We start from the raw sequence: 17,159 nt of genomic DNA, 5'->3' as shown, positions 1-17,159 counted from the left end.
AGTTACTCAACCTCTCTGTGCCTCAGGTTCCTCTGTGTAAATTGAGGACTGTGGTACCTATGTTACAGGGTTGCTGTAAAGATAAGTTGAAAGAATGAACGTAAAGGGATAATGCTGGGTTGACCAATGCACTCAGCATAAAGAGAGTGTCTAACAAATCAACTGTTTTTCTTATTAGGTTTCAGGGATAGAAAGATATATCCCTGCTCAGAAGAGTTAACAGAACATTTGGGGAACTATAATAAAAGGCAGCATGCTGTTGAGGACCACAGGACAGTCAGAAATTTCTCCAAATGTTTAGAGAAGGAAAGCATTCTGGTAGGGGCTGTGGCAGGCCGGAATCTTTTGGCTGCAAATCAAGAGTCCCTAACTGAAGCCATTCTTAGCCATGAGGAAGTGTATTGGCCCACGTGCCCGAGAGCCAAGGGAAGAGAGGGCCTGGGGGATGAGCTGAATCCAGTGCCTCCGTGGGCCCCATTCTTAGGCTGCTTCTCTCATGATGGCAAAATGGCTGCAGCTGTTCTTGCACTCACATCTGAACACCATGAGCTCTGGAGCAGGGTTTGTTAACCTCAGCATGATTGACAGCTGGGACTGGATCATGCTTTGTTGTGAGGGGCTGTCCTGTGAATTGCAGGTTGTTTCATCCCTGGACTCTACCCCCTAGGTGCTTGTAGCAGCCCCCACTCTTCAGTTGTGACAAAATCACTCCCGGTTGAGAATCACTGGTCTAGAGGAACAGGGGGATGGCCATTTCTGGGCCTGCTTTCGGAAGAGTGAACCTTTTTTAGAAACCTCAGCAAAGCTCTCACAGTGTTTCTTTGCCTCTAAGTGGGTCACATGCCTATTTATAAACCGATCCCTGAGAAAAGAGAATGCCTTGCGCTGAATAGCTCAGGCCTGTGTGTGTGTCCCACCCTGGAGGCAGGAGTAGAGTTCATTTTCTCCAGAAGAGAAGGACTAGGGAGGTGACAGTGAAGGAGAGATGGATATTGGAAAAGAAATTGCAGGCCAGGTTAGAGGACAGTCCAATAAACCTTCTAGAGAGGAGGTTGTTGGAGCCTGGCCCTGGAGGATGGTGGTGTGTCTTTGGGCAGAGGAGTGGAGGGGCAGGGAAGGCATTTCAGGGGAGGAAGGCCAGAAGCTGCCATCTAACTGCAATGCAAATACACAGCACAGAGTTTTGGGGAATTAGGCTGACAGCTTGCTGCAGACTTTAGACCAGGTTGAAGAGTTGGAACATAGTGAAGTTTTGAGCAGGAGAATAGCTTCATCAGAACTAATGCTTTGGGAAGCGTAATGCTTGGGGAAAAACTGGAGGCAGAGAGCCTGGTTAGGAGGTGTCAGGGTCTAACTGAGGTCTGAGGGGAGTTGGTGGGCAAGTGGCGGGTAGCTGGATAAACGAGGAATCATAGACAGTTTTGACATGGCTTTACTCTTTCTTGGGCATGAGCGAGCTGTATGTACAGTGTTAGCAGGTACATACAGTATAGACAATAGTGGTTCCGAGCCAAGCACAAGCTCATGTGGGTGATCCTCTAATGCACCTCATGTAGCGTGGTTACATAATGTGCGGGGTTGTGCACCTGTACTCCAAACCCGCTGAGTCATGATGCTCCAGAAGACCGCCTCGGCCTACTCCTGACTAAAGCACAGCCATTTCCCTTACCGAAATGTGCTTTGTTGAGATGAGACACAGCAAGATCTCAACAAAGGTTGTGGCAGACAGAATAGGAAGGAAGAGGTGGCTGGGAGGGAAAATCTGAAGGACACTCAATCAGGATTATCAACAGTTCAGACATGGGGGGGTGTGGGAAAGCAAGGTGGCAACATTTTGGGGAAGATTTGCACCCAAGAGAAAGCAAATCGCTTCAATTTAAAGATCTAAGGAGATTTGGGAGGGAGGAGCTTATCCCTTGGTTGGGGAAGCAATATGTTCGCTACTGAAGATCATGTATTTAGTGTTTCTTTGAGGTGGAATATCTAATGCAATGTTAGAAATGTGGAACTGAAGCCCAGAGAGGTGGGGCTAGAGGATGTGGCTGTCACTTGCATGGAATTGATGCACATATACCAGTGAATGGGATTGAGGAGGAGTGGAGGGAAGGACAGTGATAGGGCATCGCTTTATACAAAGGCCACGTTAAGGAAGCAAAAGAATAAAGAGGGGCAGCGGAGGGGCAGAGAAGGAAAAGCCTGAGAGGTAGCAGAAGAAGGAAATCGTGTAATGCCTATTTTCTTATTTTTAATGCTTATTTTTAGTGTAATGCTTAATTTCTTATTTTCCAACCAGAAAACTGAAGTAATAAAGTTTGTTAAGGCTGAGTGCAATGGCTCATGCCTGTAATCCCAGCACTTTGGGAGGCTGAGGCAGAAGGATTGCTTGAGGCCAGGAGTTCAAGACCAACCAGGCAACATAGCAAGAACCTATCTCTTAAAAAAAAAAAAAGTTGGGCATGGTGACATACCCCTGTAGTCCCAGCTTCTCAGGAAGCTGAGGCAGGAGGATCACCTGAGCCCAGGTGTTGGAGGCTGCAGTGAGCTATGGTCGTGCCACTGCACTCCAGCCTGGGTGACAGAGAGAGTCCCTGTCTCTTAAAAAAGAAAAAAAACGTTTGTTAAGAAGAATATCACATGCTCCTGAGAAGTAAAAAACAAACAAAAGCAAACCAGAGCCATTGGATTTGGCCATTGAGGGTTTCATTGGTGACTGTGCTAGGCAGCCACCACAGTGGCCCCAAGGGTCCTCACCTCTGGGTATTTATGCCCTCATGCAGTCTCCCCCACGTTGAATCAGGGCTGATTTCTGAGCAGTAGAATGCTGCAGAGGTGACAGTGTGTGGCTTCTGAGGCTAGGCCATCAAGGGCTATGGAAGCTTCCATGGTGGCTCTTGGGTCACTTTCTCAGGGGGACGCCTTTGTGTACTGAAATTGAGCCACTGTGTGCAGAGGTCACATGGAGAGCAGCTAAGGCCCCCGCCTGAGGCCAGGAGCCAGCACCAGCGTGCAGCCGGGTATCTTTGGAAGCAGATCCTCCAGCCTCACTCAGATGACTACGCCCCCAGCCACACCTGACCAAACCTCAGGAGAATCCTGAGCCAGAGTGGCCAGCCCAGCCATCCCAGTCCTGACCCACAGATCCCTGAGAGATGACAGGCGTTTACTGTTTGTTTTTAAGCCACTGCACTGCTATGTTCGGGGTAATTTGTTTCATAGCAATAGATAAAGAAGTGACCTTAGATAGAGCTGTTTCTATCCCATGATTGAAGAACTCAGATCACAGAAAGTGAATGAGTGAGTGGGAGCTGAGAGGATGAAGGCATGAGGCAGAGATCACCCTGTTGAGAGTTTGCTGTGAGTGGAAGAAGCAACTACAGACATTTTCGAGCGTCTCCAGGACTTTACCCCATCAACTGTCCCATCTCATCAGCCCTTAAATGACTTCTTCCTCTGTGACTACAAACATGCCCAAGGTGCCCCTATCAAACTATGTATCTTTGAGATCAGAAATTTGGGAAGACAGTTATATACTAACATCGTATCATTATTTAACATAGGAAAATAACTGAAATGTCTAAGAATAAGAGAGAGGTAAAATGAATTATTTTTCATCCATATGATACTATATTAAATGGTTATTAGTACAATTTTTGGAACTTTTTTTTTGAGATGGAGTTTCGCTCTTGTTGCCCAGGATGGAGTGCAGTGCTGCGATCTCGGCTCACTGCAACCTCTGCCTCCCAGGTTCAAGCGATTCTCCTGCCGCAGCCTCCTGAGTAGCTGGGATTACAGGCATGTGCCACCATGCCCGGCTAATTTTTGTATTTTTAGTAGAGACGGGAGTTTCACCATGTTGGCCAGGATGGTCTTGAACTCCTGACCTCAGATGATCCACCTGCCTTGGCCTCCCGAAGTGCTGAGATTACCAGGGTGAGCCACTGCATCTGGCCTGGAACTTATTTACAATGATTTGGGGATATTCTCATGTTGTAATACTAAGTAAAAAGAGCAGAGAAAAAAGAGAGAATTATACCAATTGTACAATGCTATGTGGCCATTCCCTTAAAACATGTATCACTGATCAAAAAATCACAGAGCTCTCTACTGAAATTTTAGCAAACACATTTTTACTCTCTTTACTAATGATTACCATCTGGCTGAAATTGATTAATGTCTCTCATAGGTCTAGCTTTATATTTTTCTTTCCTCTCATTTATGTATTTATTTCCCTGGGAAAAAAACATCGCCAAGACATTACAAATCAAATTGTATTTCATTAAAAGTTTAACAAAAAGTTTATGAAATCTGGACTATCCTTAGAAAATTCAAGACATATACTTATTGTCCAGTCATAGCACGTTGTCATTCATTCATTTATTTATTCATTCGATAATTTCTCATTTAGCAAATATTTCTCAAACACTAGTTAAGTTATTGCCAGATGTTGAGGACATAAAGATAGATGAGACACTGTGCCTAATCTCAGTGAGCTGATGGCCGAGTACAGGAGCCGGACAAATGAGTAAACTAACACAAACAGAATCACTTGAGAAGGGTTGTGATCCAAGTGAGCACAGGGACCTTAGGAAGCCCATGGCAGGGGCACCCAGACGACCTAGCGGCATGACCACTGTCCTCCCTCGTTTAGTTTAATCATATGTTTAAAGAGCATGTTGTCTCTACCCTTTCCTGTGATTCTTGCTAGTGATCTCTGGCCAGGGCAATGCAATTCTAATCCAGCGACCTTCCAGTTAATGCCTGCTAACTCTGCTAATTTATTGTTGATTATCTAGAGGAGTAAAGGAAACCAAGGTTTTCATCAGACCCTGAAAGCTGTTTGCCTGAAAAATGGCATCTATGCCTCCAGGACTCTGGCGAGAATTGATCTAAATGAAGCCCTCACTCAGCCCATCTATGACCAGATCGACCCTGTTTTTGGAAGCATTTTTAGGTAAAAGATCTCTCATCTTGCACCTTCGGGAACAAACATTGGAAGAATGTTGAGCCAGTCTTTAAGAATTTAGACTTTGGATCTGTAAGTGTAAAGAGTAGCTTGTAACTGGAGAAGGAAAGCTTAGTCTTTGGCAAAACACAAAAGCCTTCTTGGTTTGGTTTACTTAAAAATTTCCCATGATGACCCGGACACAGATTGAGATGCTGCTTTCAGACTAATATTACGATTCCCGTTATTTTTCGAATATCTCATACATGCAGCAGGGGATACATTTTCTTAGGGATCTGAGCCCAGGACAGGGTATTTTGACTGGAGGGAGTGGAATTAAGCAAACACATGGCCTTTAGAACTTTCTTTCTTCCTTTTTTTTTTTTTTTTTAAATGAGACAGAGTCTTGCTCTGTTGCCTAGGCTGGAGTGCAATGGCACAATCCTAGCTCACTGCAGCCTCAAACTCCTGGACTCAGGCAATCCTCCCATCTCAGCCCCCCAAGTAGCTGAAACCACAGGCATATGCCACCATGCCTGGCTAACTTTTAAAAAATATTTTTTGTAGAGACAGAGTTTCGCTGTGTTGACCAGTTTGGTCTTGAAATCCTGACCTTAAGTGATCCTCCCCCATCGTCCTCCCGAAGTGCTGGGATTACTGGTGTGAGTCACCACACCCAGCCTCAGAGCTTTCCCTGAATGCACTGAAGATGCTGTGTCTGTTTCTGACCCACTCTGCCTGCTCACATACATGGTGTGGGTTTGGGGACTGTACCTCCTTGGTGCTCCCTCCTTCCGTCCTTCCTTGACCTCTAATTCTCTTTTTTTTTTTTTTTTTTTGAGATGGAGTCTCGCTCTGTCACCCAGGCTGAAGTGGTGCAGTGGCGTGATCTCAGCTTATTGGAAGCTCCGCCTCCTGGGTTCACACCATTCTCCTGCCTCAGCCTCCTGAGTAGCTGGGACTGCAGGTGCCTGCCACCATGCCTGGCTAAATTTTTGTATTTTTAGTAGAGATGGGGTTTCACCGTGTTAGCCAGGATGGTCTCGATCTCCTGACCTTGTGATCCGCCCGCCTCGGCCTCCCAAAGTGCTGGGATTACAGGCGTGAGCCACCACGCCCGGCTGACCTCTAATTCTTTACTCCATCGACAGAAACAGAATCTCCCAGTCCCCAAGTACAGCCACCCATCCCTAGTATCTGTCCTTCCCACCGGCATTTCACATGGTTGCCCGTTGGTGGCTGCTCAAACCATTCTCCAGCCTTTGTTTGTGTCTTACTCAGAGCCCCCGTCCCTGCCCCACCTTTCTTTAAGCACGTCTTGGATTATGCCATTCCACCGATTGCACCCCCGCCCTGTTTACAATTCTGTGGCCAAACTTCAAATTCCTTAGAATGCATTCAAGACATTCCACCTGCCTCCAGCTTGCCTTTCCAACCTCTGCCTGCACCACTGCCCGGTTGCAGCCTTCTGCTGTAGCCCGCCCAGCAGGTGGCAAAGAGAGAGCAGCTACCTGTCCCGGGCACCAATGCTAAGCACTTGGCATGCATTAGCTCATCGGATGTTCCCAGCAACTCTAGGGAGTGTCTTCTGTCTTTTTACATCTGAACAAACTGAGATTCAGAAAATTGTGCGTCTTTCCCAATGGCACCCAACCCATGAGCAGAGAGCTAGGATATAAAGCTTGTGCTCTCTCCTCTGCAACCTCTCACTTCCTATTTCTGGGATATTCTGAAACCACTGTGCTTACCATGTTGTCCCATGGGTAATAATTTCTTCTTTCCACTTCCTCAGATCTTACCCAACTTTTAGGTATAGTTCAAGTTCCACCCTTTCAAGTGGATACACGTTGGCAGGGGAAAGACTGTGGGTCCTGTAGTTAAAGCAGGGTTCCAGCATGGCTCTGCCTCTTGCTAGCTGCGTGACCTTGGACACATCAGCAATCCTCTCTGAACCTCAATTTTCTCACTTGTTAAGTGGGCATTATCTCACGAACTTCATAGGTTTTCGTGTCAAAAGTCTGGCACAGCACAGTGCCTGGCACGTTATAGGGATTTGATAACTGTTAAATTTCATCTTCCTTCTCTTAAATGAATAAAAGGACACCAGCTAGTTTCATGTTTGTTTCAGCCTCACAGCAGCCACCATTCTCTTAAACTTTTTTGTCACTTTCTTCTGTAGGACGGGGAAGCCCACTAGTTCAGCTCTGATGCCTCACATCGATGCTTTTAAGCACTACCTGCAGGAGAAAATGACAGAAATTGGGATAAGAAGTGGCTGGAAATATGATAGCTGCAAAAAAAATTTCCTGATCCAGGAGGTAAGTTCCTTATAAAGTGAGGAGAGCGGTAAGGTTGGGCATGGCTTTCTTCCCAGGCCAGTTTTGTAGGTTGCCTGTCTGTTCCCTTGTTCCCTGGAGTGTCCAGGGTCTGGGAGTACCTCTTAGGAGGCGCTGTGAAATACAGAACCCAATAAGATGTGGGGAGAGCAGCGGGCCTGACTGCCTCGGAGGAGGTGTGGGACCCTTTGTTCCACTGTGAAGCAACCGACAGCACACGCCAAGGTTGCAAAGTTGACTCAGTTTCCAGGAAGAATCTTTAAAGAAGCCTCAATTGTATGAAAATTTGCCTCAACTGGAACCATTTTCACTAACCTATCATTTTTGCCAATGTTACAAAGTAGCATCCAATGCAGTGAAACTTAAAGAAGTCAATCTTTTTTGTTGTTCAATTTTAGGTCAATTTTCAGTTTTGAGGCCTCAAGACTCTTGTCTGTGACTCACTTTCTTCCAGTGCCACCCCAAATTACATGGCAAAGCTAGGGAAAGAGCTTGTATCTCCTCTGCCCCCCAGAGAGGGCCCATTCCAGGACCTTGCCTGTGCCTGAGTTCAACTCAGCGAATATTTATTGAGTAGTTTGTAGGTGCCAGGCACCATCGGAAGCACTTGGGGTACAAAGATGCTTAGAACAAAGTTCCTGCCTACAAGAAGCTCACAGCCTAGTTGTGGAGATGACAAACAGCCAGGCATCATATAAGGTGGAGATGGAGGGAATGGTGGCCATGCACTGGGACACCTGACCTGCTTCCATTGAAGGAATTGTCAACAACAGCCTCTTTTGCCACGTCTTCACAGATAAGCGCCATCCTCGGGGGCCTGGAGGACCACATCCTCAGAAGGAAGAGGAGGATCTACGAGTCCCTCACCGCCTCTGTCCAGAGTGACCTGAAGCTCTGTTATGAAGGTGGGGGCCGTGGGGGACAGCATTTCCGCCTGCTCTGGGACTTTCTGTCAGCACCTTTTGCATCCTTTTCTGAGGCTCCCTCAAAGGCCCTGTTCTCTTGCACCCTAAGTCTTTGCAGCACTCTCAGTCCACACATTGCAACCACATGACTACAGGGTGTGAGGAGCCTTCTCTGTGTGTTTTCCAGCTTTTTCTATCTACCGTTGGTCCAGACACCCTGCTTTTTCCCATACAACATCCCAGCTGATTTAGCTGTAGAATCCAGTGTCCAGGTTCTCATTTTTGTTTCCAAGTATTCACAAATACTTGAACTCACTCACTTGTGAACTCACTTTCAGGCTCTTTCCTGTTTTGGTGGCTCTGTTGTTTGAGGGGTAGGAAGTGATTTTGCAAGTTTCAGCTTAATTCAGTCATTAGGTTTTCTGAATGCTGGTTATTATCTAAACATAGAAAGTGTTATTTTTATATAAGTATGTATATGTATTTGTTGTTGTTGTTTGTTTGTTTGCTTGGCTTGCTTTTCTTTCTAAGGCCAAAGATTTCTTTTTTTGTTTTTTGTTTTTTTGAGATGGAGTCTCGCTCTGTCACCCAAGCTGGAGTGCAGTGGCAGCGATCTCAGCTCACTCCAACCTCCGCCTCCTGGGTTGAAGCGATTCTCGTGCCTCAGCCTCCCAAGTAGTGGGATTACAGGCGTGCATACTGCACCCAGCTAATTTTTGTGATTTTAGTAGAGACAGGTTTTCACCATGTTGAGCAGGCTGATCTCGAACTCCTGACCTCAGGTGATCTGCCCGCTTCAGCCTCCCAAAGCGCTGGGATTGCAGGTGTGAGCCACCATGCCCGGCCATGATGCCAAAGATTTCTAAGCAGGTCCTTGTCATGGTGTGACTGTGGCTATCATTTTTGCCAGAGGCAGCTCAGATCACGGGCAAAAAAGCATGTGAGCGGATGAAAGATGCCATCAGAAGAGGAGTGGACCGGCAGGTGGCTGAGGGCATGTTTGAAAGGGCCCAGGAAAGGATGCAGCACCAGTTTCAGCAGCTGAAGGTACTCTACGCCCACAGCCTGGATCCTAGACCCCAAGAGGCTCCGGGGGAGGAGAGGAAGTGAGCGCAGAAGGTGGAAGACATAGTAGGCATTTGGGCCCAAACGGAATAGATGCTTTCTGGGGCTTCGACTTGAGAGCTGCAGTCTTCCAACACTCTCTTGTGCCTCTCCTCTTTCCTGAGTCACCAGTAGCACAGCGACTGTAATAGCTAGACATGTGCTCAGCTATTTACAGATGTTAGCTCATTTAATCCCCAGCAAGTCTGTGAGGTAGGTACTATCATTGTTCCCATTTTATAGAGAAGAAAATTCTGACAGCGAGAGGTGTATCAACCAGCCACACAGCCAGGGAGATGCACAGCTGGGATTTGGGATCTGGAAGCCTGGCTCCAGCATGTCCAACAATAGCATGATCTCAAAACAGGTTGTTTAAATAGGGAAATGTCTTGTCTACATAAAATGTCAGTAAGTAATTATCGATACACTACTCAAGGCCAGTCAGTTATGGGACCTAGCACACATTCAGCTTTAATTTTATCTACCCCTGAAGACAGTTCCTGATGGTTTCCTTGGACCTAAATGCTTCTGCCAAGCCTACCTGGACCATCTTGCCTCTGCTCTGGGCCTCATGACTTGCCACCCCCTCTCCACCAAGCAGTAGAGATCCTTGAAGTCCATGCCACTGTGGGCTTCCTCCCTGGCCATGTGAGGCTCCACATTTTCTGCCTCAACACAGGCTGGCTGATCCTGTCTCCCAAGCCCTCAAGGAAGCTGGCCCATTGCTATCAGTCCACCTCAGAACCAGCCTTCTTGAAACATCTCCAGCCTTTTTCTGCCCAATCTCCTCCCCTCCACCGGGACTGCAGTTTTGGAAAATATCCTTCTTTACAATTCAAAGCATGTAATTCCCCTTGGAGTAGGCTAAGAGGCATCTTGTTCACCAGCAGCAGTTTAATTTCAATCCTTTAACATGTTATCGCTGTCTAAAAATTCATGGAGAAGAAATTGGCCGAACTCCATAAAGCCAGTTCCCATTTCCCCATTGTGTACGTAGACACTGGATCTTAAGACACCCAGCAAACAATGTCGCTTAAAAAATATGTATGTTGACCATGTACGAATGTATCTGAAATTACGGAAACATAAGAAGCTAAAACTGGGCAAGACCATAGAGTGTTCCCATTCTGTGATTTTTTTTTTAAAGAATGCCAGTTAACTTTTAGTTTTTTAAAATATTTTAGTTCTACACAATGGATGAAATTTCTTTTTATATGTAATGTTTGAAGATTTACTGTTTTTTTTAATTACCTCTTCGCAATAGTCCTGTAAATTAAAGAATGGAATGGCATTTTGTTGAATATACAGATCAGTCTCTGATATATTGATCGATAATGTGGCTTGCTGCTTCGTTTTCACTCAGCATGAGGTGACTCCTTCTCCTGGTTTAGGAGCTGTGAATCTCTCATTCCCTGATCTTAAAGATGAGGAAGCTGGAACCTAGAGGCCTTGAGTTACAGGTTCCAGGCCCATGGCTAGAGCTGAGATGTATGCTTAGGACTCTTGATCTAGAATCTAGAATGTTAAAGAAAAAGCATAGGAGATCCAGCTTCAAAACTAGACTCTGCCAGGCTGGAGGAAGGAGCCTGACATTTTTTTCAAAGGGAGGCAAGAAACAGAAGAGGGAAGAAAGGGGTTTTAGTTGATAAAAGGACTAAGAGTAGTAAGAAGACACTTCTCAGGCAGTTGGGAAGAATCAGACATGTACGGTAAGATGAGTGGCACAGAGCAAGTGTCCAGCAAACATCTCTCCACTGAGCAGATGCATGGAGGAGAGGATGGTGGGAGAGTGACCAGCTCTTTCCCTCTTTTTCCATCTCTGCAATTGCCATTCTCTCTGCCATGCCTTCATGCTTCCCCATTAGCTCCTGATTTGATCAGCTGGCACCAGAGCTTCAGTCCCCTACGAGTCTGTAGGCGGGGAGGGAGATGCTGTACAGATGGGAGCCCACAGAAATGTTGTCTTGCCGCCTCCTGGGCCATTTGGTGTCCTTGAAAGTGTTTCACTGTTTTGCAACTGGGTTGCAAAGCCTGACATTGGCAACCCCAGTCTGTACGTTCTGTGGCTGGGGGACTGGGTGGGGTCCCTTTTATAAGATCCACTTTTCCTTGGGCTGCACCATCCTAACAGACTGAATGTCCTTGTCGCGTAGACTGGGATCGTGGAGAAGGTGAAGAGCAGCATCGCCACCATGCTGGCCCTTGCTTCATCCCAGGGAGATGGCCTCCACAAGGAGCTTGCAGGTAAATACGCCAAAGTTTTGCCTACAGGGTGATTGTGCAGACAGCCCTGGCTGTGGTTGCTCCTTCCTGAATTTAAAGGTATTAAAGTTTAAATTTTAGGAATTTAAATTAGGAAGTTAGGAAGAATTAGCAGGGCAAGGAATGGAGATGATGACGATGATGATGATGACGATGATGATGATGATGATGATGATGAAGAAAACAACAGCCCCACCCTTTGCCCAGCACCCAACTGACAGCAAGCATTATACTCAGGCTTTGTGCTCATGGTTTCACTGAATTCTCACAGTAGCTCCCAGGGATAGATGCTGTTGCTCCATTTTGCAGATGCAGAAATAGAGGCTTACATTAGGAAATGTGCCCAAGGTCCCATAGCTGGAAAGCAGCTAATTTAAATCCACAGCTCTGCCCTGCTGTCTCCATAAAGCCTTTCTTTTAAGTTGATTCCTCCTTAAGAAAAACTTCATGGTCTGGTGATGGTGGAGAAAGGCTTCTCTTAATCCACCTGCAGCCTGGGGATGCGGCCCCAGCTGTGGACCTTGGTATAGGCAACCATGTCCCTTTCAGGCCATGGGCTCCATCAGGTCCCCGGTATAAACTGGAGAGGGTAAACTGGTACAAACAGCAGTTAAGTAATTTCTAGCCAAATTTAAAATGCACATATCATTTGGTGCAGCAACCCTACAGATATCCTTATATGGAGGGAGGGTGGCATATAGACAAGGTTATTCAGGGTAACATTCTAACATCAAAAATGGGGACAACTCAAATATCTGTAAGTAAAGCACTGCTTAAATTAAATTAGATACACGAGGGGAATACTGTGCAACTGTTAGACAAAATAAAGCAGCTTTATAGGTAGTGGCATGAAATGATCTCCAAAATATATTACAAAGTAGAAAACAACAAAGTGAGTAAATGTATATGATATGTTGCCATTTGTGAGAGGGGAAAAAAGGAAATATATATGTATATGTTTGTATGTGCATAAAAATCTCCGTGGGTTACATAGAACACTGGCAGTACTCGTTGCCTCTAAGGAGGGGAACTGGAAGGCTGGAGGGTAGGAAAGGGTGGGAGACTTGCTCTGCACTCTATATATTTTGTGCCTTTTATATTTTATGCCACATCCATAGTTGCCTGCTGAAATGAATAGATCTGATGCCACTGAGTTTGCCAGAGTGGAAGTAGACAGAGCTGTTCCCAAAGTCAGAGCCACAATGGCTGCTTCTAAACATCTGTTCTGTACTTCTCCGTCTCTCTGGGAATCTTTATGACCCATTTATGGCTGGTTAGATGGACCTCTAATCTGATCCTAACGGACTCCAGGGAAGGAGATACAACACCCTCACACTATAATGTACTGGACTCTCACGACCTTCTGTCCAGGCCTTTATAGGAATCTAAGTTTTAAGATGATAGTCATTCCAATGTGCCTTCTTTAAAGAACTCCCGCTTGCCAGAGATCTTGACCAGCTTCAGTGAAGCTTCCCCGTATCCCAGCCCTGAATAACCATTCTGTCTCTGAACTTCAAGAATTATAGCAGGTGCACTTGACAGATGGTGCTCCCCTCAGTTTGATGTCAAGTGCACCTGCTATAATTTAAGCCTATTTCCTTCTCTTCACCATCGACAACAAATGTACATCATGTCAGGGGGTCATGCTTTACAAAGAAATCTAAAAGGCAGTCCCTATTGTCAGGGCCTTACCTGGTTGGTAAGACAAGATGTGTAAGAATGTGCATCGTCAGACTGGGGAGTTTGCATTCACTCAGCAAGTGATTCTGATCACCTCCTGGGTGCCAGGCAGTGTTGTGGGTGCTGAGGACACAGTGGTGACCAATACAGGCAACAGTCCCCACCTTCAAGGAGCTCACAGCCCAGTGGGTGGAAGGCAGGCAGTAAGCAAACTAATAAGTGAAATATGTGGCAGGGAAGCGAAACAGAGAAAGGGAAGAAGGGATGCTGGGGTAGGGGACAGGGTGGTAAAGGAAGATCTCCCTGGGAATGTGTCACTTAAGCAAAGCCCTGAGGTAGGGAACCCACTCAGACTTCAGATCATTATTCTTGAAGTTCAGAGACAGAGTGGTTATTCAGGGCTGGGACGCAGGCAAGCTTCACTGAAGCTGGGTCCTGGGGGAAGTCTCAAAGTTTAGGTTGATTTCAGAGGCAGTGGGGAGAAGGCAGGCCTTCCAGATATGGGACAGAACCAAAAGACTCCAGGTCCTAACTCCCCTTTGCTCATGAGTTCCATCCCTGGCCAGGCTCAGGGCCAGCTAGCCTGAGTCACCCTCTGGGGCACAGAAGGCCAAGGGGGATTGGAAAGGAATTCAGGCCTCAGTCTGAAGTGTCACTTCAAAGGGGACTGCATTAGTCAGCGTCCTCCAGATGAACAGAACCAGTAGGATGTGTGGATAGATAGAGGAAGAGATTTATTTTAAGAAGTTGGCCCACACGATGGTGGAGGCTTGGTGAGCCCAAAATCTGATGCAGGGAGGCCCACAGGACAGAGACTCCAGAAAGAGAGGCAGTTCGAGTCCAGAGGCCATCCCTGCACAACCAGGCAGAGTCGATGTTGCAGACAAAGCCCCAACCAAGGCTTGGCCAGGCATGGTGGCTCACGCCTGTAATCCCAACACTTTGGGAGGCTGAGGCGGGTGTCTCACCTGAGGTCAAGAGTTCGAGACCAGCCTGGCCAATATGGTGAAACCCTGTCTCTACTAAAAATACAAAAAAAAAAAAAAAAAAATTAGCTAGGTGAGGTGTTGGGCGCCTGTAATCCCAGCTAGTTGGGAGTCTGAGGCAGGAGAAGCACTTGAGCCTGGGAGGCGGAGGTTGTAGTGAGTCAAGATCATGCCATTGCACTGCAGGCTCGGTGACAAGAGCAAAACTCCATCTCAAAGGCCCAAGGCTGTCACTGGAGCATCCCTTCCTGCTTGGGGGAGGCTGGCCTTTGGCTCCATGCATGCCTTCAGCTGGCTAGTTGAGGTCCGCCCACACTGGGGAGGGCCATCTGCTTTACTTGAGGTCTACTGAGTTAAATGTAAATCTCATCCAAAAACACACTCCCAGAGGCATCCAGACTCACGTTTAATCTGGTATCTCGGCCCTATGACCTAAACAAGTTGACACATAAAACTAACCATTGTGAGAACATGGTTTGATTACAGATCATGGGATGAAAACCTGAGATGCCAGAGAGAGAACATTCGCTGAGAATGGGCTGTGCTGGGAGGATAAGGATTGGGGTGGGGGAAAGAGGGGGAGCCGCCTGGAGAGGAGTTAGGGGAGGTGTTATTGCGCAATGTGCTTTGTATGTCACACGCCTGTGAAGCCTTAATACAGACCCAGTGACTTCTCAGGGTTTTTCTTATGGGTAGGTTTGTGTTTCTTTTGAGGGTGACCCCATGCTGAGACAGCTTTCTGGTAAGAGGAGGAATACCTGCTTTGATGTCTGATCTGTAAGCACCACTCCAGATCTCATATTCTGGGACAAGTGACAGGATTGTTGGGGGATTTGCTTTCTGGAGACGTTTCTGCAACAGACACCACATCCTGATGTGAGCTTTCTGCTCTCCTGTAGATGTCGGGAGTGAATACAAGGAGATGGAGAAGCTTCACAGAAGCCTGAGGGAGGTCGCAGAGAATGCACGGCTGAGGAAGGGCATGCAAGAATTCCTCCTAAGGGCATCCCCCAGCAAGGCTGGCCCCCCTGGGACATCACTGTAACTCCTGGGGCTTAGTCCCGATGGATGAAAAATAAGCCCAGAGCCAGAGAATTAGAATTACTTTTTTTGTTCTTGAGAGACAGGGTCTACCTCTGTTGCCTAGGCTGGAGTGCAGTGGCACCATCACAGCTCACTGCAGCCTCGAACTCCTAGGCTCAAGCGATCCTCCAGCCTCAGCCTCCAGAGCAGCTGGGGCTACAGGTACAGGCCACCACACCTGAGTAATTTTTTTTTTTTTTTTTTTTTTGAGACAGAGTCTCGCCTGTCACCTAGGCTGGAATGCAGTGGTGTGATCTCGGCTCCCTGCAACCTCCACCTCCTGGGTTCAAGAAATTCTCTGCCTCAGCCTCCCAAGTAGCCGGGATTATAGGCGCCTGCCACCACACCCGGCTAATTTTTGTATTTTTCGTAGAGACGGGGGTTTCACCATCTTGGCCAGGCTGGTCTTGAACTCCTGACCTTGTGATCCACCCACCTCTGCTTCCCAAAGTGCTGGGATTACAGGCATGAGCCACTGTGCCCGACCCACACCTGGGTAATTTTTAAATTTTTTGTGGAGATGGCGTCTTGCTCTGTTGCCCAGGCCGGTCTCAAACTCCTGGCCTCAAGTGATTCTCCCACCTCAGTCTCTTGTGCTAGGATTGCAGGCATGAGCCATTGTGCCTGGCTCAGAATTTTTTCTGTTTTGTGAAATCTAATAGAGGACATCTCTCAACTATTTGGACTTTGTATGCAATATAAAACTAGTATGTTTACTGCATTTTATTTTATAGCCCCAAAAGAGTCATCTTCAATACCTAATGGAGTTCTAAAGCTTTAGGACAAGAAACTTTTGCTTCCGCAAAAATATCTAAACATCACTGGGCATGGTGGCTCAATCCCGTAATCCCAGCACTTTGGGAGGCCCAGGCGGGCGGATCATGAGGTCAGGAGATTGAGACCATCCTGGCTAACACAGTGAAACCCCATCTTTACTAAAAATACAAAAAATTAGCCGGGCGTGGTAGCATGTGCCTGTAGTCCCAGCTACTTGGGAGGCTGAGGCAGGACAATCGCTTGAACCCGGGAGGCAGAGGTTGCAGTGAGCCAAGGTCCACCACTGCACTCCAGCCTGGACGACAGAGTGAGACTAAGTCTCAAAAAACAACAAAACAAAACAAATATATATATATATATACACACACATACATAAAAAAACTTAAACATTATAGAAAAAACATTGCAAGATATAATACAAGCCATAAAAAGAAATTCATCCTTCAATGACGAAAAATATCTAAACATTGAAAAACTTAAGTATTATGGAAAACATTGCAAAACAAAGCTTTTAGGAATCCAATTCTGTTTTTCATTTTAATACTGATGAGACTTTAGGTAAGGAGGCAACACTGTATCCTGGAAACAAAATGGGTTTGGGAGCCAGATGAACATAGACCAGACTTCACCACTTCTCAGATGTGTTATCTAAGACCAGTACTTCCTAAACATTTTGATCTCAGGACTCTTCACTATTAAAGGACCCTGAGGAGCATTTGTTTATGTGGGTTATGTCTGTTGATATTGACTATTCAAAATTAAATAGGAGAAAATGTAAGTAATTATTTACTAACTTTTTTAGAAGTAACAATAATAAACCCATTACGTGTTAACAGAAATAGCACATTGTTATGTAAAAAGCTATTTTCAAAAAAAAATGTACTGAGAAGAGTAACATTGTTTTACACTTTGGCAAATCTCTTTATTCCCTGGCTTAATAGAACACAGCTGGATTCCCATGTCAGTTTCTTCATTCACTCTGTTGCAGTATGTCGTTTTGGTTGAGGTATATGAAAAAAATTCAGTCTCACACAGAAATACAGTTGGAATACAAGGAAGTATTTTAATAGCTTTTTCAGGTAAT

At 46.2% G+C, this 17,159-nt stretch overlaps 1 protein-coding gene across 1 annotated transcript in view; it reads left to right on the top strand.

The window, feature by feature from the left end:
• Positions 1-16,598, top strand: part of NUGGC (nuclear GTPase, germinal center associated) — a 60,666-nt gene extending 44,068 nt beyond the window's left edge. The window contains exons 14-19 of the mRNA XM_003272916.4: positions 4,794-4,951; positions 7,122-7,260; positions 8,075-8,183; positions 9,094-9,230; positions 11,441-11,531; positions 15,115-16,598. Coding sequence (XP_003272964.2) covers positions 4,794-4,951; positions 7,122-7,260; positions 8,075-8,183; positions 9,094-9,230; positions 11,441-11,531; positions 15,115-15,260 — 780 coding nt within the window. The 3' untranslated portion in view covers positions 15,261-16,598. The remainder of the gene's footprint in view (positions 1-4,793; positions 4,952-7,121; positions 7,261-8,074; positions 8,184-9,093; positions 9,231-11,440; positions 11,532-15,114) is intronic.
• Positions 16,599-17,159: the final 561 nt, after the last annotated feature.

Source organism: Nomascus leucogenys, chromosome 8, assembly GCF_006542625.1.
Source record: "Nomascus leucogenys isolate Asia chromosome 8, Asia_NLE_v1, whole genome shotgun sequence".
Classification (NCBI taxonomy): domain Eukaryota; kingdom Metazoa; phylum Chordata; class Mammalia; order Primates; family Hylobatidae; genus Nomascus; species Nomascus leucogenys.
The sequence above is the reverse complement of the archived record's forward strand: the minus strand, read 5'-3'. Positions and strand labels throughout refer to the sequence as shown.